The sequence below is a fragment of the Clarias gariepinus genome, chromosome 21 (genome assembly GCF_024256425.1).
Source record: "Clarias gariepinus isolate MV-2021 ecotype Netherlands chromosome 21, CGAR_prim_01v2, whole genome shotgun sequence".
NCBI lineage: Eukaryota > Metazoa > Chordata > Actinopteri > Siluriformes > Clariidae > Clarias > Clarias gariepinus.
The window spans coordinates 713,927-734,058 of NC_071120.1; the positions used below are offsets into that span (position 1 = coordinate 713,927).

Sequence of the window (20,132 nt, forward strand, 5' to 3'; positions counted from 1 at the left end):
TGTATTCACACCATCTCAAAGCTACCTTTGTGCATGAGCTCGATCGGGGGTCTGAACAGATCATCCAGAGTGCTCAGCTTTTTATCTATTGCTCCTCCGTTCCTCAGCTCCTGCTCCAGTCTGACTGAAAACACGCACACACCCGATTCAGTTGTCACAATTCATGTATCGCCACACTGAATCCAAAATCTATTTAAAGTAGTAAATGTTGCAGTTCCACTATAATCCTACAGGTGGTGCCGTCTAAACTATTCACACACTGGCAGTCAGTACAGCATCCTGTGTGGCTGGAAAGAAATGCACATGATCAGTTTGAGGACTGGGATATAAGTTTTTTTTTTTTTTTTTAAATCACACAAATCAAACCTGAAAGGTCTCATGATATCATCGGCCAGCCGGTCCAGGTAATTAACAACCCTAACAGCTGTAGCATTTTCATAAATATATTTTGTAAAATTCAACTCAATTTTATTTGTATAGAGATTTTAACAATCGTCAAAGCAAAGCAGCTTCACACAATCAAAAGAAACTGTTGTATGATTGTGAATTTCCTGAGAACTGAAATTGAGGTGTGTGGAAGCTCTGTGACCTCTGTGACCTCCGGCCTGCACAACAGTAACCTGATTGGTTAAACCTGACCTGTTACTTCCTGTTTTCTTTCTGGTGGTCCTGCAACAAACTGAATACCTTTCATATTGTATATAAGCCCTGCCCCGCAGACAAGTCCACAAGCTGTTCAGGGTACGAGTGTAGAGAAGAAGCCATGAGCTCTGGGAACTTACTGGTTTCAGTCTGGAAATCCTGAAATCCATCGAAAATGGGCCGAGCCGGTCTCTGTCTCTTTGGTACTTAAACACAAGGAGACAATAAACAAAAATAAACAAACAGATTATTACCAGACAGGTGTTATCACCCCGTCCACACTGCTGTGTGTAACTCACCTCCGAACAGCGGCTCCGGCTCCACCAGCATCTCCTGATTCGGAGGGATCGGCGCTCGCACCGTCTCTCTGTCGGGATCTAAAACACAGGGTCTGTGGAAACCGGGACACGAAACAGCTCTGAGTGTTAAAGTAAATCTCACTCTGAGTGGCATCTGCTGAGAAGTTCATTTAGAGTTATCAGCCTGAAAAATGACCAATTAACAACGAGCACCTCAGATTAGAGGCGTTATGAAGTCTTTACAGAGCAGAAGTAGCAGAAACATCTCACCATTAACTGTTTAAAGGAGATTAATGCATTTTTTGGACGCCTTCAGCATTCCTTTACAATGTAGAAAGAAATAAAAATCAGGAACCATCATGGAGTTAGAAAGTGACCACAAACTTACATACATAAAAAAAATTTATACACACTTTTTATATACATACATACACACACACAAAATGTTTAACTTTCAACAACAACTAAAGTTACTATTTTGTGGTTACCAACATGATCACATGATGTGCGTTAGTGTTGGGTCGAGATTATATAGAACTCCTTATTCTTTTAATTCATGAAAATTCTCTTTTCATTTTATGAAGCTGAGACAGTGAGCATTGTTAAAAGCGCTATATAAATAAAATTGAATTGAATTGAATTAAAGAGACACAGAGTGAGACAATACTGGGGTCATAATTATGTTACATCAGCATTCTGTAGTGTGTCAGGGTCAGTGTGTGTGTGTGTGTGTGTGTGTGTGTGTGTATAACACTATATATGGGTGTAGTGATGATCCATAGGAAGCTCAAACACACATCGTTACTGAGAGAGAAGAAGTGGAGTGAAGACGCTCTCCTGGTGAGTTTATTACAAATATCTCTCTTATACACACACACACACACACACACACACACACACACAGTGGAGACTGAGACAGTAAAGTGTGTAAATGATAAAATACAGATAAACAGACTTGACAGCACAGTGTTAGAGGGGAATAATTCTCTAACAGTGTGAGTAGTTTTCCTCCGACAGCGAGTCTGAACTGTGTTATTCCTCTCACACTACAGCACCGTCATTTCATCTACTAATGTACTGATTATTAAGAGCTATATATCTGTATATAATCATATTCCATCTTATTTTTAAAATATTAAAACTCTGCAGCAACATATATTAGTTCCTGTTCACATTTCCTCTTTTAATAACGCTCTCCTCAGCAGTCTCTCTCTCTCTCTCTCTCTCTCTATCTGTCTCTCTCTCTCTCTCTCTCTCTATCCGTCTCTCTCGCCGTCTCTCTCTCTCTCTATTTGTCTCTCTCTCTCTCCCTGTCTCTCTCTCTCTCTCTCTCTCTCTCTCTCTGTCTCTCTGCGCATGCGCGGTGTGGCAGGGAAGCGAGTTTGGCGTGTAGAGCGCGCGAGAGCGATTGGCTTTTTGCCAATTTTCTTTTTTGTGCATTTTTTCTTTCGCCATTTATTACATCTTTTGGCTTTATATACTTTTTTTGTGTGTGTGTAAGTGTGTGTGTGTGAGTGAGTGTGTGTGTGTGAGTGAGTGAGTGAGTGAGTGTGTGTGTGTGAGTGAGTGTGTGTGTGTGAGTGAGTGAGTGAGTGTGTGTGTGTGAGTGAGTGTGTGTGTGTGAGTGAGTGAGTGAGTGTGTGTGTGTGTGTGTTGCTGGAGCATGGCGGCTCCGGACACACAGCGGTATGAGAGTTTGACTCGCCGGCACGGTGTGCGCGTGGTGTGTGTGCGCGTGGTGTGCGCGGCGAGTTTAGAGGAGTGTGTGTTAGCGGTTGGTGATGTGGTGGGACATGAGAACATCGTCTCTGCTTCCCGAATGAACAGTGCTGTTGTTGTGTTTGTTAATAGTGTAGATAAAGCGATTAAAATTGTCCAAAACGGAATCAGTGTTAATAACGAGCACATACTGGTCTCTCCCCTCAGCTCCCCAGCTAAGAAAGTAGTCCTGTCTAATGTCCCCCCTTTTATATCTGACAGTGTGATAGCAGCAGAACTGTCCAGATACGGACGCCTGGTCTCCCCTATAAAGAAAATCCCCCTTGGCTGTAAATCCCCTCTGATAAAACACCTGGTATCTTTCAGGAGAGTTGTTTTTATGATTTTTAAAGAGGGTGTTGAAGAGCTAAACGTCATTTTTAAATTCAGAGTTGAAAACTTTGATTATAACATATTCGCCTCCTCAGACACCGATATAAAATGTTTTAAATGTGGTGCAATGGGACATCTTGTCCGTGCCTGTCCTGAAAGACAGAATGATCCTGATGCTCCTGTGCGACCGGGTCAAGACATCACCGTGCCAGCCGTGGCCGTTCCCCCCGCGACCACGGCTCGGCCGCCCGCCGAGGGACCCAGAAATGCTGCCGAACCAGAGCCCAAAGTAAATGAATCCCAAGCCCAGCCTGCAATCCAAGAGTCAGCTGAAACAACATCGACACCAAAAGCAACATGCTCGACTAAACCGGACCGAGGGGAACCCAACGTGACCCAACCGGCACCGGCGAGGCCGAACACAAATGATAAGGTCTCAGAGGGCTCCGGTGCAGCGCTGGAGTCACCCGTCCTCTCGGCGATGGGTACAAGGGCGAAGAGCCGCCAACTGGAAGCAGCAGCCACTGCACTGTCACAGGGGGACGAGGCGGACATAGAGATGGAAGAGGAGCCCCTCTTCAAGACACCCAAAAGGAAAAAAGACCACAAGAGAGGAGGAAAAAAGCTCCCCAAAAAAGACACCGAAACAGAATCAGACAGTGACGGCTACATATCGGACTCTGTGCTGATTCTCACTCCTGAGGAAGAAAGAATGCCAGTGGTTTACAGCGAGGAGTCCATACACAGCTTCTTAGAAAAGACAAAAGGAGGCTCAAAAATCAAACTGGAAGAACACTTCCCAAACAAGAGACAGTTCATTCACGACGTCAAATATTACAAAAAACACAAAGCTTTTATCGACCGGGAAATATTCAGGATAAAGAAATGGATCACTAAAATAAATAAAGAACTCGCTGAGGAGGACTTCTTAGAGTGATTTTTCCTCTCCGCTGGACACTGGTATGTTTTCTTTCTTATAAATAAGACTGTTTTTTTATCTATACACCTTTTAATGAATGGAATAAACATTGCGAGCTTAAATATTAATGGGGCAAGAACATATGAAAAAAGAGCAAAACTTTACGAACTATTAAAACAGAAACACATTGATGTGGCTCTACTGCAGGAGACACACAGCGACTCCAAAAACTCTGCGGACTGGTCAAAAGAGTGGGACGGGCTCGCAATTCTGAGCCACAACACACCACTGTGTGCTGGAGTCGCACTGCTCTTTGCTCGCAATTTTATACCGAACTCTTATACAGTAGAAGAATTTTTAAATGGGAGGCTTTTAAAAGTGAGAACTTTTTATGAGAATGAAGTTTTTGTTTTTATTTGTGTGTACACTCCCACCAAGGCAGTAGAGAGGATGATGTTTTTAGACAAACTAAACAGCGTCATTAATGACTGTAACTCTGCTGATATTTTAATTCTGGGTGGGGATTTTAACTGCACAACCGACAATCTGGACAGAAACCATAAAGAACCTCACATGGCCTCCCGTAAACGCATGTGGGAGATGATGGAGGCCCAGGACTTAAGTGATATATGGAGAAACTTAAACACAAAACAAAGACAGTACACCTGGGCCCACTCCGTAGATAACACACTCTCTCTGGCTAGACTCGATAGATTTTATTGTTTTAAACATCAACTGTCTTATTTTACGAAATGTTTTATTACCCCAGTAGGCATCTCCGACCATAGCATGGTGCAGTGCATAGTCAGTAGGAAAAACCTAAAACCTAAGAGTGCCTACTGGCATTTTAATACTGTACTTTTAGAAGATGCCAATTTTATTGAGTCTTTTACTTATTTATGGACCAGTCTTAAATCACAAAAAGCTGATTTTAGCTCTCTACAGCAATGGTGGGACTTAGCTAAAGCACAAACAAAAGTTTTTTGTCAACAGTACACTCTTAATGTCACAAAAGACATTGTTAGATCAATGAGAGCTCTAGAGACCGAAATAGTGGAGCTCCAGAGTTTGGAGACCACAGGAGATCGAGGAAATATTGAAAGCCTCAAAAACAAAAAAGCCGTAATGAACGACCTGCTGGGCACTGCAGCACAGGGGGCGCTGGTCCGCTCACGTTTTAAACATGCTACGGAAATGGATGCTCCTTCCAAGTTCTTTTTTGGTCTAGAACAAAAAAATGGACAGAAAAGAATCATACATGCTGTGCGATCAGAATCAGGGGATCTCGTATCAGAGCCCACTGAAATTCGCAAGCAGACAAACAGCTTCTACTCAAAGCTGTATAGTAGTGAGTGGTCAGAAGCACATGCAGTGGAGGAGACCTTTTTAAAAAATCTGCCCAAATTGTCAGAACAAACGGCCACAGACATGGCAACAGAACTGACGCTGGCAGAGATTCAGGAGGCTCTCCAAGGTCTGAAGAACGGGCGGGCGCCAGGTATAGACGGTCTCCCTGCAGAGTTCTACAAAACTTTTTGGTCAGTAATAGGACAGGATGTAGTAGAGGTGTTGCAGGACAGCGTGAAAGGAGGAAAGCTCCCGGTGAGCTGCAGGAGGGCTGTCCTGACCTTACTGCCAAAAAAGGGAGACCTGACGCACCTGGGAAACTGGCGCCCGGTATCACTGCTGTGCACTGACTACAAACTACTCTCGAAAGCATTAGCCTCAAGACTGACAAAGGTACTGGAGCAGATCATTCATCACGACCAGACGTACTGCGTGCCTGGTAGGTCTATCTTTGATAACATACATTTAATTCGTGATATTTTGGATGTCTCTAGACTTTTGGATTTAAAGACTGGTCTTATTTTGCTGGACCAGGAAAAGGCTTTTGACCGGGTTGAACACGAATATTTGTGGAAGGTGCTGGAAAGCTTTGGGTTCAACCCAGGTTTCACAGCCATGATCAAAACATTGTATAGTGACATTGAGAGTGTACTGAAGGTTAATGGTGGTTTATGTGTTCCTTTTAAAGTACACAGAGGCATTAGACAGGGCTGCTCTCTATCAGGCATGCTATATTCCTTGGCAATAGAACCTCTTTTATGCAAACTGAGAGATCAGCTTTCTGGTTTTAATATACCTCATTTTAATATTTTAACCTGTCTTTCAGCTTATGCCGATGATCTAGCTGTAATGGTGAACACACAGATGGATGTGACTTTTTTAACTGACGTTTTAGAAGATTTTAAGATTTTATCATCGGCTAAAATCAACTGGAACAAAAGCGAAGCTATTTTAGTAGGAGAATGGGGAGGCGAACAGCCCACACTACCAGGGGGTTTAATGTGGAAAAAGAGCGGTTTTAAATACTTGGGTGTCTACTTGGGTAGTGCTGAGTTTTTAAACAAAAACTGGGAGGGTATTGTTGAAGGCATAAAAGGCAGACTGAACAGATGGAAGTGGTTGGTCCCAAAAATGTCTTACAGAGGACGAGTGCTGGTCATCAACAACCTAGCAGCATCGTCCCTGTGGCATAAACTGGCATGTATGGACCCACCACCAAACCTGCTAGCGAGCATACAGGCCCTACTGGTAGATTTCTTCTGGGACAAACTGCATTGGATACCACAAAGCCTGCTTCACCTGCCTAAAGAGGAAGGAGGTCAGGGCCTGGTGCAGCTAGCCAGCAGAACTGCAGCCTTCCGTCTGCAGTTCATCCAGAGACTCCTCACCGGTGCCAGTGACGAAGGATGGAGAGCAGCAGCCTTCACACTCCTACGCACGGTGGGAGGACTCGGACTGGACAGATCTCTGTTTTTAATGGACCCCACAGCACTGGACACGACTGGATTACCAGTTTTTTATCAAAGACTTTTTAAAATTTGGAACTTTTTTAAAAAACAAGCAAAAGGAAACAGAACCTTACACTGGCTGCTGGAGGAGCCCCTAGTCTGTGGAGGACATCTAGACATCTCTAGTGAAACCACCCCAGCACTATCCAAGACCCTGGTCTCCGCAGGGATCGTGACACTCCGGCAGCTGGTAAACATTACTGGAACAGACCTGTCTTAGGCAGAGGACTTGGCAGCACACATGGGACTCCGGTCTCAACGGGTCGCCAACCAACTCCTGCATCGATGGAGAACCACCCTAACGTCGGAGGAACGAGTTCAGCTGATGGAATATACAAGAAACGAGACAAGCTCTACAGAAGAGGAACCCTTTCCACAGCTGATCATAACTCCAGACCTAGAGGGATACGGCGGCCCCCTCCTGGAGCACAAGGGTGAGGACGAGATGAACTTTGAGACAGTGTCTGGTAAGGTTCTGTACAAAGCTTGTGTGAAGGTTTTAAACAAGAAAAAATTGAATGGGAGGGTGGACACCCCATGGCGCACTGAACTGGGTTTTAATAATGATATTAAACCAGAGTGGAGAGCACTGTATAAACCACCATTAACCAAAAAGTTTGCTGACCTCCAATGGAGGATTTTACATGGAATTGTCTCTGTGAACTCTTTTATCTCTATTTTAAATCCAGAAATAACACAAGAATGCCCCTTTTGTTCACAGAGAGAAACTGTTTTTCATGCTTTTATACATTGTTCCAGATTGTCGCCCTTGTTTAACCTTTTAAAACGCATTTTTTTACCACTGCATGTAGATTTTAGTCACCAGTTTTTTATTCTTGGTTTTAAATATGTCCGGAGAAAGAGTTTTAAATGCCAGCTTATTAATTTTACCATTGGCCAAGCCAAAATGGCAATATATATAAGCAGAAAAAATAAGTTGGCACAAAGCACAGACTGTGACCCCCAAAAGATCTTCTCCAGACTTATTAAATCAAGAATTTTAATCGATTTCAATTTCTACAAAAACATGAAAGACATGGACATGTTTAAAACAATATGGTGTTGTGGAGAGACCCTGTGCTCAGTAGAAGATAATGAACTAATTTTTACACCAAACTTAAAAAAGAACACAAAAGAAAAAAACAAACACAATAACTATGTATGTTTAAGAGAATAATTACAATGTCTAAAAAATGTCTTATATATTTATTTATTTATTTATTTATCTATTTACTTACTCATTTTTAATCAATCTATCCTCATTCTATTTTTATACAACAAAATTTGTAAAATAAAGGATCGTAAAAAGTCAAAAAAAGTCTCTCTTTCTCTCTATCTGTCTCTCTCTCTCTCTATCCGTCTCTCTCGCCGTCTCTCTCTCTATTTGTCTCTCTCTCTCGCTGTCCCTCTCTCTCTCCCTGTCTCTCTCTCTCTCTCTCTCTCTGTCCCCCTGTCTCTCTCTCTCTCTCTTTCTCTCCCTATCTCTTTCTTTCTCGCTCTCTCTCTGCGCATGTGCTAGGTGTGAGGGAGCGCGCGAAAGACTGTTTGGCATCCTGCCAAGTTCCCTGGAAACTGCCTATTTCATTTTTATTTTTTATTTTCTTTAATCAGTAAATGTTTTAGTTTAAATAAAAGTTTAAAGTGAGAGAGAGAGCGAGCAGGCACCATGGCCTCTGAGGCCGGTGTGGAGACTCTGTCTCTCCGGCATGGCGTCAGGTCTGTGCTGGAGGACGGGGGAGCAGGTCAGGTGCGAGAACATCTACTCTGCCACCCGGATAAATAAAGCCGTGGTGGTTTTTGTAACCAGTGTCGACCTCGCGAGTGCACTGACACCGAGCGGAATATGTGTGAGAGGAGCTGCGGTTAAAGTCACCCCTCTGTCTGTCCCCGCAGTGAGGGTGGTGATCTCCAACGTGCCTCCCTTCATAAAGGATAAGGCAATAACGAAGGAGCTGGCCCGTTTTATGTGTGTGTGCACGCACATTACACACACACACACACACAGCGCCTGCATGCACAAACGAAAACACTTATCTGTCAGGATTTATTTTTACCTTTTTAGGTAAAGTGCAGGTTAATTTGTTTTATTTTTACTTTATATTTTGTATTACAGTATTTCTGAATTTCTAAAACACATTTTTTTGAATGTTTCTCTCACTTTCTCAAAACCTTAAACACAAATCACCAAACTTAAGCTACACTGTCAAAACCTTTGACTTGTCTTGCTATATCAAACAATTGATTCAGAATCATGTTATCTTTACCCAAAACCAAACACTGTTTTCAGATAACACACACATCCAGCTAATGCATAAACACTACACAGCAGTCATTACACACTACAGAGAGAAATGCAAAACACTGCACTCAGGGCAGAGCAGGGGAAAAATTTATTTATTATGAAGTATTTGCACAATCCTGCACACATATAAATGTAGTCACAAACAAAAAATGCAGCAGATCGATAGCAAGCAATGTCCTGGAATCATTCTGCCTCAGCATCATGCCTCATGGTCAGGCCACAGGATCTCATCAACGTCACAGGCAATCCTGTCCCTTGCTAAACAACGGGGGGAGGAATCCTTTAGCATGCCGAAACCAACCTTGAGTCGCTTCCACTCCAATGTCGTCACATGCTGCATCCATTGACTGAATGAGATTTTCCTGTGCATAAGGATTTCTGTCATAGACCTTCCACCTCCATGCCGAAAAAAATTCTTTAATGGGATTAAGGAAGGGCGAGTATGGTGGGAGGCACACATTTATAAAACGTGGGTTATTTTCTCTCTCTTCACGTCTCAGTAATGCTTCCTGTAGAGCATACAGAAACGTTAGAAGCTGGGCAGTGTTGTAAGGCCCTAAAGTCACATGGCGGTGAATAACCCTGTAGCTGCTGATGGCAGCACATATGGTCACGTTGCCACTACGCTGCCCTGGCAACTCCACAATGGCACGTTGACCAATAATGTTACGGCCTCTCCGTCTCCTCTTGGTGAGATTGAAGCCAGCTTCATCCAAGAAGATGCACTCATGAGGCCTCTCCATGGAATCCAGTTGAAACATTCTCTATAGAAAAGAACAAAAATGTATTTTTGAAGTAACGTAAATTACATGGCATTCCAGGCTTCATGCCTCTACATACATGTGCTGCATTACATTCAACACAGTAAAGATGTAGAGTAACTCAATAGACTGTGTAATCTCTGGACATGATCACTTACTTGTACATATCGTAGCTCTTTTACCCTTATAGAATTTCTCTCAAATGCTACTCTGTAGGCTTGTTTGAGACTAATCAGGTCGCGTTTCAGGAGACGGTCAATTGTGGAGACTCACACTGTTGATTCCTTCAAAGTTCACCTTCTTTTCCTCAACTAGCTGTTGTATTTCACGCAGACGAATGAGATTATTTTGAAGAACCATATTGACAATAATGGTCTCCTGCTGTTGTGAGAACATACCCCTCCTTCCACCGGCATGTGGCAGTCTTTCATTTCTAGCTAATAGAACCTCTTGTTAGAATTGTACTGACAGGCCTAATGCATTGAAATCTCACCAAATATGTACAATACATAAAATACTATTATTTTTAGTACTACTATTAGTTTTACTGTAATACTGCTAGAAAAGGGCCAATTTTTAGAGATATGTTACAGTAATTTACTGAGTTGTTCCACAACTGTACATACTGTACTGTAAGTTTGAGGGACCACAAATGATGGTACACTTACCTGTTCTCTTTTCTAAATGTCCTGACAGTGGAGGCCACAGAGAACCTGCTTATACTTGGTTGAACACGTAGTCCTGCTTCCCTCATCCTCATTCCATGAACCAGAACATGGTGTATGATTGGTGCTCTAATTTCATTGGAAATGATGGCTCTTCTTCTTTTTCTTCCTCCTCCTCTGTCTCTTCCTCCTCCTCCTCTGTCTCCTCCTCCTCCTCTGTCTCCTCCTCCTCTGTCTCCTCTGTTTCTTCCTGCTCTGTTTCCTCCTCTGTCTCTTCCTCCTCCTCCTCCTCCTCCTCCTCCTCGTCCTTGTCCACTTCCACTTCCTCCTTCTCTCCTGCCCTCCATTGTGATAATCACACATGCCATTTGGCTTTGACACGGCTTTATATCCTGATTATTGATTAGGTGCAACACATTACTGATTTGAAACAGGTGTGTTACATTTTGAGTGCTTGTGTGTTACCGATGACAACAGTGTGTTGCTTGTGTTTCACTTTTGGGGCTGTGTTGTGCCATTCTGAGTTGAAGTGCACCACAATGCTACATGTGCCTTGTCAATGACAATGTGTTTACAGTTTTGCACAAAGACTGATTCCGATTTGCTAGTTGTGTCTAACCACATGAGAAGTGTTTAAAGTTCTGCAAACTGTGTGATTCAATCAATAAAGTGGTTTGTACACTTTTTTTCGTTTACGAGTGTTTTGGAATACGAGCCCACTTCCGGAACGAATTATGCTCTTAATCCAAGGTTCCACTGTATATGTACATTTAAATATATTTGGTAAAATTAGTCTCTTTTAATTTTGTAACAATAAAGTGAGTTTAAAACCTCAAACCTCTCTCCCGGTCTCTCTCTGTCTGTCTCTCTCTCTCTCTCTCTCTCTCTCTCTCTCTCTGTCTCTCTCTCTTTCTCTAAGATTCTGTAACACTTGTAGCTCTAATGGAAAACTTGCACTTACACACATGAAGAAGAACCGTGTCCAACCTCATCCTTACATTATGTATTAATGATGTGATGTGTCGTCCCTGCTGAAAACCCAGTGCTTTATTCTCCACCTGTGCAGTGCTGATGGTGGTGTTGTGTCTCCTCAGACATGCAGTCCTGCAGCGTCCATCACTGTGTCCTGTTCTTACTCACACTCACACTCAACACTGGTAAGTCTCACTCTACACACTCTACACTATACACACTCACACTCACCACTGGTAAGTGAGAGGACAGAGTGTGAAAGATGGCATCAGGTGTTTGTGGGTGGATGAGATGGGTTGAAGTGTGTGTATGTTACAGTGATTCAGGTCTCAGTCAGGAGTGACGTGTCCTTAGGGTAGGGATCAGACAGTCAGCAAAACATTCAACACTGCTCACTGTCTCCTTAAATCTCACTGCACCGTGTCATTAGCCCTGTCACACTTGATAGGGTTTGGGACACAGCCCTGAGTTCTCTCTGAGTGTGTGTTCCCTTCACACCTGCAGCAGTCAGATTAATACCCACACTGGAGAAGAGTGCAGGACTCTCACTTTATTTTACATTTAAGGATAAAAATCATCTTTATAGTTTTGTTCTTGATATAAAGTGTTTATTCTCTCTTTCAGATCCTGGATCAGCTGCTGTCTTTCCTATTTATGCGACTCTTCATCGTCCTGTGACTCTCCCATGTGAAGCTCAGTGTTCTGGTCGGGCCACATGGAGTTTGGACAGTAATAGAGACGACGTCTTCGCTCAGTGTGATCAGACATCATGTACATCAGTGAAGGAGGGATATGAAATGTCTTATGATCAGTTTAAGAAGGGAGATCTCTCTCTCACCATCACTAAACCTGATTACAGTATGAGGAAGACGTACACGTGTGAGTGTGATTACTCAGATGTCATTACTGTGAACCTCAGAATCTTCAGTAAGTGTGTTTATTTCTTGATAAATCCTTCACTCTCAATTATTGGGGTCACATTCAGAGTTAAGGACACAGTTAGGGTTTAATCACACACACATACACACACACACACACACACACACACACACACACACACACACACACACACACACACACACACAAACTTAAGGGCTGTTCACAACTTACCTGGGAGTTACACACACTGGGGCGGAGTTTATCTAAAACAGGGTCGTGTCTCAGTTACACTCTTTTCTGACCCTGAACTTAAGACCATGTTTTTGCATTATGTTTTAAGTGAGCTGCTCACTTAATTGTTTTGTGGATTTAATTTTTAAATGTCTGCCATTTTCACATATTAATTTAAACTTAATCGTTCATAATGTTAGATTTAAAATATAAAACTTTTTTCTATTATTATATTTTTCTAGATTTTTTTACCCCCCTGACTGGCCGTAGAGCCATGATTAATGTGAAAGCACTAAGTGCCTCCCATCCCTCCCTGCTGAGAGCCAATGTTGCTCTCTCTAGGCCATCGGCTGCAAGAGGCTACAGCATCACCAGGGATCAAACCAGTGATCCCCAGATTATAGGGTGAGCACTTTAAAGTGCCCCTATTATGCAGTGTGTCATGTAGCTGTATGTGAACATAAACTATCTGCACTATCTGTGGTGCTGACATTGCACGATAAATGAAGTTTTTGTCTATTAAAAAAAAGAGTCAGCTCACATTCGCCTAAACGAGTCGTTAGCAAATAAACTTTTTCTCTGTTACGAATCCACGTCACTCCGTAACATATTTGCATAATGTCCACCCACGTTCTACGTCGCGAACAACCACACTTTTGTTAATGTGACCGAGCATTCATGCCGGGTTCGCTTAAACACTTATAAAAAAATATAAAAAAACAATAAAAAACGAGAGCCACGAAATCCTTTTGAACAGTTTTCTCCACCATTTACCAAAACTGAACCTAACACTCGTGAAGGGTGCATGCCCCTCGCCCTTTTACAGCAAGCCCCGAGGGGAAAAATGCATCACACACACATATGCACATCATGAGCGCCCATGCATCTACATTAACATATGACACTTACCACAAAAAATCTTGTCGATGTGCCACTTTAACCGTTTCATCGTCAGACTCCGGTTTGAATTGATACAGTAAAACCGACGCCATCTTTTCTATGTACTAAGGGGTCTCCAGAGCCGTCGTTCAGTTATGGTCATGGGTGTTTCATTTTCCGACACACGCTGTAGCAGTAGACCAATCATAAATCACCGGCCCATCTGACCAATCACAGCAGTGAGGGCTCACGGAGAGGCGGGGTTTAGACAGACTGAATCTTCCAACTGCTTTACACGAGTCGTTTACGAATCATTTAGAAATGGGGTAAAATTAAATCTATTTTTGGAGAAAACTAAAGTGTTTTATGTAAACCTGTTTTAAGAGACTCATTAAGCAATATTAGCAACCTTTAAAATTGCACAATAGGGGCACTTTAACACTGCGCCACTCGGGGGCCTTAATATAAACATTTTAAAAAGTTTTTTTTTGTTTAATCAGAACCTGAAATCTTTTATTTACAACCGCATTCAGACTCTTGTTTGCTTTATCTTTGACATATGTCTAAAACTCAGATGGAGTCGACTTGTTCCATTGGACTTGATTGGACTGAGATTGTAAAGGCACATGCCAGGGTCTATAAGAACCAAAATTACCAGGAGAGAAGTGTGTTGACAGGGGGGTAATAAAGTTTCCAACAGTTAGTGTAACAGAGCTGCAGCAGTCCTGTGCAGAGACAGGAGACCATAAATCAGACCTTCACCGGGGAGTGCTGAGACAGAAGACACTGTAGGGTCAAAGAGTTTCCTAAACTTCATGTAAAGGACTCTGGTATCATGTGTTTTTCCATCTGTACACCATCCTGTGTAAACTCTATGGACTGGTGTGTGTGTGTGTGTGTGTGTGTGTGTGTGTGTGTGTGTGTATGAAAATCCCAGCAGGAGATCAGCAGTTTCTAAAATACTTCAAAAGCCCATCTGGAACAACAACAACCAGGCCACAGTTACAGTCACAGAGATAAGACTGTTTTTAAGACTGTTTGTTCCATTCTGATGTCTGATGTGAACTTTAACTGAAGCTCTTCACCTGCATGAGTTAATAAATTGTGCTGCTGGTATGAAGGGGCAGGTGTACATGTGTACCTAATAAAGTAGGCAGTGAGTGAGTGTATAAAGGGGAACACCCTCCTTCATTCTTCAGTGCAGATTTAGTGTTCCTGATGTCTGGAGATGTGAACTCTACAGAGGTGATTGTAATAACCTGAACGTGGATCTCAGTAACTCCACTGAAGCAGCTGTGTAACCCGACTCTGAACACCAGGAACTTTCTCCACATAAACGCTGATGTAACCTTTGGACTTTAGTTGTGACTGAATAAATCCAGCTGAATGTTTTTTCTCCTCAGCCGTGTTCTCAGCAGTTCAGGTGAAGACTGGTGAAGATCTGAAGCTGGATGTGTCCGTACCAGAGCCAGTGGAGGTGATTTATAGAAGCAGAGACTCAGCTGATGATGTACAGATCTGTAACGTGACTCAACGCTCACTACAGTGTAAATCTGAATACACACCCAGAACATCACTCAGTTACCCAGAGCTCACACTGAGACACATGGAGAGAAGTGAGAGTGGAACTTACATCATCAGGAACCTGAACTTTAAAGAAGACATCCGTGTGTACGCCGTCTCTGTGTCAGGTACGTCTCAGTGTGGTGTGTAATGAAGGGGTTAAACAGGGGATTATGGGAAACGTTCTGTACTGTGGTCAGTTGAGTGAACTCTATAATTCACACACTCTGGTGTTCAGCCTTCTTAAAACATTACACAGCAGTTTGCATGAGTGTGTGTGTGGTGTTGAAGTGATTAGGCAGCACTCAGAGCATTCAGAGTCACATTTACCAGCTCAGGTTCAGCTTTTTATTGATAAGCAGCTCCTTAACCTGTGAACATCTACAGAGCTCAGATCTAGAACCTTCTCTCTAGAGGAACTCTAACAGGAGAACTCCACCCTGAACATCTACAGAGCTCAGATCTAGAACCTTCTCTCTAGAGGAACTCTAACAGGAGAACTCCACCCTGAACATCTACAGAGCTCAGATCTAGAACCTTCTCTCTAGAGGAACTCTAACAGGAGAACTCCACCCTGAACATCTACAGAGATCAGATCTAGAACCTTCTCTCTAGAGGAACTCTAACAGCAGTTTTAATACATACACATATACATGTGTAGGAGACAAGGCGTAGGAAAGGGGACCAGGGGTAGCTCAGTGGTTAAGGTATTGGACTACGGTTCGGAGATCCCAGGTTCAAACCCCACAACCATCAAGTTGCCACTGTTGGGCCCTTGAGCGCGGCCCTTAACCCTCAACTGCTTAGATGTGTAATGAGATAAAAATGTAAGTCACTCTGTATAAGAGCGTCTGCCAAATGCCTAAATGTAAACAAAGAATTTTTAAACAACATCGTATAATTTGGACAAACTGTTAAATAATTCAAAGGTTGCCGCTGTTGGGCCCTTGAGCGAGGCCCTTAACCCTGTCTGCTCCAGGGGCGCCGTAAAAATGTCTGACCCTGCGCTCTGACCCCTGCCTACTAACAAGAAGCTGGGATATGTGAAGAATAAAGAATTTCACTGTGCAGTAATGTATGTTTAATGAATAAAGGCTTAACTTAAAAACACAGTATGATATACAGTGAAATGCTTACACGACTGCCAGTGACCTTAAAAATAAAAGCTTATTTATAAGAAATAAATATGAATAAAAAAAGAAATACAGTAGAAAATACAATTTAGCTGGGTAAGATAAGTAAGAAAATATTTCTGTACAAATAAAATATTTATTTATTGAAACGATACATGAGGTATCTAGCCGTTTCACAAAATTGACTTTTGCATGCTACCTTTCCAAGCACCCTGTCTCATACATCTGGACAACATAAAGATTATCTCTGATTTCTCATACCTATATTTTTCCAGATATAGCTCTTTTCATGCAGTAGAAGTTGCTGTTTTTATGAATGATTTAACATTTTATTCATCAATCAGATCAGGACAAGTTCCTTTAAAACCAGATAGTACTCTTTTTTTAAACAGGTTATATTTCTTAAAATGTGTGTGTTTAATGTTTCAGCTGAAATACGACTCAGATCCTGCGTCCTGTCCTGATTTTTTAAATTATGTTTCACTCCTTTTCCCAACGCGCAGTTTCCTCACACACCTCTTTGTGGATGTGCATTTCTCTATCCAATCAGAATGCAGAAACTGGAAATAGCTGGGAAAAACATCTCCTTTTTTCCCCACTTGTGTTCAGAAAGTTACAAAACATTTCTCATCTGCTTTTTTATGATAAACAAAACAAAAAATGTTTTCATTGGCCACCAATTTAAGGAGTTTTATTCACAGTGACATCATCTATATTTAGTGATACAAAAGTTCAAACACAACTAAGAGCTGAAGTTGTTAACCATTAGCTTCTAACTTACCCATTTTTATCTTTTAAGAAACACACATACCGCTCCGTATCAGACTCGTTTTATATTTTATATCTTTAAACAGATTTAAGGTTGAGAATATCACTGGTAAACAACACTCATATATCCCGACCCAGTGGATCTGCTGCTACTAAAAGCTCATGAATTTCACATAAATACTTTCACACCAATAATGTACTAGAGAATCGATGTGAACCCTTATGTAATACATACTACATCTTTAGTATTTTCATAAACCCAGCATGTAATTGTCCCCTGAGAACTCATTCCCATGTGAAAGTTTTAATGCACCTGTACTGTCTTTCTTCTGATTTTTAGCAGAGTACAGTGTGTACAGTGGTGTAAAATCCTGTCTGCAGCGTATCGACACCTGGTGCCGCACAAACAAAGAGGAGCAGAACAACTGCATGCAGCAGGCCAGTGGTAGAGTGGAGAACATCACACAGGTGCAGAACATGGTGACATTTTTGGGGGAGTTAGAGCAGTGCTGTAAAGATAAAAAGAATGAACTGAAGAAATACATGGGGATCTGATAACAGGATACACACACACACACACACACATTTAGTCTTATTCTCTTCATTACATTATAGAAACATTAACTCTGATTCTCTTCATTATGTTACATTATATAAACATTGTAAGCAGTTGTGTAATAGTTTTATAATAGTTTACATAATAATCTTTGATCTTTATGTTATTGTGTGTGAGACTAACAGAACTGTATTGTGTATGTAATAACGTGTGTAAGTGTGTGTCTGTGTGTGTATTGTTTATTATTTCTTTGGTAATTTCTGTGTGTAATGTGAGGTGAGAAGGGGGCGGAGTCAGACCTCATCACCCCACCCTTGGTTAGATCAGACTGGGGGTCGCACTGCAGCAGTCAGGAACACGTGAGGAGCCGTTTGTCCAGGTTCTGAGAAGTGCTGAAGTTCCACAGAGACAATCAGCTCATCTGGTTTAGCAGTAAAGGCTGACTCCTCCCCTTAGCATTTAGCAGCGTAGCAGTAAAGGCTGACTCCTCCCCTCTGGCCAATAAGTGACGAGTGTTACATTAGAAGGAAATCAGTCAGAATGACTTCTGTAAATGATCAGTGTTCTACAAAACCAATAAACTCAAATTGCTCAATCTGAGTTCTTGGATTTAGACTAATCTCTAACCCTGGCCCTGAACATTAAGAAGTTCACACACACATTTGGATGGTTTGAGCTCTTACTTTAGTTATGATGCAACATTTTACACTTTTTTGTGAAGGAAAACAAAATTTAACATTGAAGTCTGCTGGTACAGGATTTAATTAAAAATACTTCTAAAAAGCAATCTCTTTTATAGCCAATTCAAATCAGTCAATCAGTATGTAAATCTGGAATGATAGACAACCATTTGTGTGCGTGTGTGTGTGTGTGTGTGTTTGGGGGCGGCGGGGGCGGATGTCCTGCTTTTCTTTCTCATTATGTAAAATCAAATTAAATTTAAAGTAATTTTTATTCATATAGCACTTTTGACCAGACTCCAAAGGAAACCATCATCATTTGAGTGAAACCATATATAACTACATATATAACTATATATATAGCTATAACTGTGTGCTCTAAGGTCAAACATGCAGTTATATGACAGAAAATATATTTTAGTTAACATTAAGTCCACTTTGTGTCATGAGCTAGCCAGATCAACCCTGCACCTCCAGGCCCCACATCCACTCCGGATTTATCTCCCTGCACGCTCACCTATCGCTCACGCACACCTGGACCTGGTCATTCAGTTATCTCTGGGCTTTATAAACACTCTGAGAGAAGCACTCAGGGCCACAGTATCTTGCTCGTGTGCCTCGCGATGTCCTTTGCCCAGGGTTTTTCTGTATTCCCTATTCCCGTTCTCGACCCTGCCTGTTCCTCGGATTTCTCTCTCGTCTTCTCCCCGGTACCTTTGCTATTACCAGACTAATGTATACGACCCTGCATGCTCTTTGGACTGGTGCTGACGTTTCTGGATTTGTTTGCTCTGACTGCTGGACTCCCGGTTATCGACTCCCGTCTGGGAAAATGACTCTGTTTATCCTCTGGACAGGTTTCCTAATTAGGGGTTGAATAAATGCTAGTCCGAAAGGTTTAGGTTCATAGACATGCGAGGTGAACAGTTTGAGTTCAGTTATTTTTTATATTTACTGTTTAAATAAACATGTAGGTACGAGGTCTAGTCCACAAGTTGATGATTTTGCTGAAAAATTGTGTTAAATTATTCTAAGTTTATTCTATTGCAGAGCAGTAAAACATTTTAACTGCATATATGGTATAATTTTACTAGAATTATTTACAGATTAAAATTTAATGTTTGTCGTTCAAAAAATAATGATGAAGTCCTCACTATTCCATGTCATTAGTGTGCATGTTTCTGTGGTGGTCTTATTCCTGGTTAATTTCGCTACAGTATTTAATAAGAATCTAGGAGTATTTTTGTTATCTTCTGTGAGTGGAGAGATACACTGATCTGGAAACAGCTTTTCTGTAGCTCAGGATGTTCTCCATCCCCAAGTTGCTTAAAAAAGACCTCTCTCCATCTCAGACGCCACAGGTAATTACATTTCAGGAGGAATTCTTTGTGTTTTTGCCTCTGCCCAGCTACACAACCTCACATAGCATGACATAGAGACACCTCTCGGGATGTTGTGCATGAACACACAAATGCCTGGGACGCAGTCAAGGGAGTCATCCAGTGGATGACCACAAAGTGGAATTAAACACACTTAAGGCAGCTTATATACAGGGCCTCTCAGAGGAGTTAAAATGAGTTAGCAACTCGGGACAGCAACAGACTGTGGAAAAGCACAGTGTGTGTTCTCAAGACATCACAAGCACACTTCACACTGTCTTATTCAAAAACCTAACAAAGACACAGGGCTTAATCAGTGACTCTGTTTCTGTCTTTCATCATAGAGAATAAATAAAAAATTAATATAAATAAAAATAGAGTCATATGAAAAAGTCTGAAGGAATTTAGTTACACTACCACCCAATAGTACAGCACTTATTTACTTTTACTTTCTGAAAAATAAATAAATGTGCTGATGTCCAGTGTGTGGAAATTCAAATATTTGTAATAAAGTCACTTCTAGTTAGGGAGCACAAAAGTCAAACAGAAAAAAACAAG

The 20,132-nt window shown here is 41.7% G+C and overlaps 1 protein-coding gene across 2 annotated transcripts; it reads left to right on the forward strand.

The window, feature by feature from the left end:
- The first annotated feature begins 1,726 nt into the window (after positions 1-1,726).
- Positions 1,727-18,097, forward strand: LOC128509878 (uncharacterized). 2 transcript variants are annotated; one of them, XM_053481749.1, is made up of 5 exons: positions 1,727-1,781; positions 11,629-11,691; positions 12,131-12,433; positions 14,899-15,186; positions 17,300-18,097. In XM_053481749.1, the coding sequence occupies exons 2-5, from the start codon at positions 11,631-11,633 to the stop codon at positions 17,512-17,514; spliced, it is 867 nt and encodes a 288-aa protein (XP_053337724.1). In that variant the 5' UTR covers positions 1,727-1,781; positions 11,629-11,630; the 3' UTR covers positions 17,515-18,097. The 2 variants fall into 2 exon arrangements, with proteins under 2 accessions (XP_053337724.1, XP_053337723.1); XM_053481748.1 differs by having other exon boundaries at positions 1,752-1,781; positions 11,601-11,691.
- Positions 18,098-20,132: the final 2,035 nt, after the last annotated feature.

What these genes read in the sequence shown, in the direction of transcription:
- LOC128509878 (XM_053481749.1), top strand. Translation starts at nt 11,631, where the DNA reads ATGCAGTCCTGCAGCGTCCATCACTGTGTCCTGTTCTTACTCACACTC. An exon ending in CACACTCACACTCAACACTG is followed by an intron (nt 11,692 to 12,130) that starts GTAAGTCTCACT and finishes TCTCTCTTTCAG; the next exon opens with ATCCTGGATCAGCTGCTGTC. An exon ending in TGTGAACCTCAGAATCTTCA is followed by an intron (nt 12,434 to 14,898) that starts GTAAGTGTGTTT and finishes TTTTCTCCTCAG; the next exon opens with CCGTGTTCTCAGCAGTTCAG.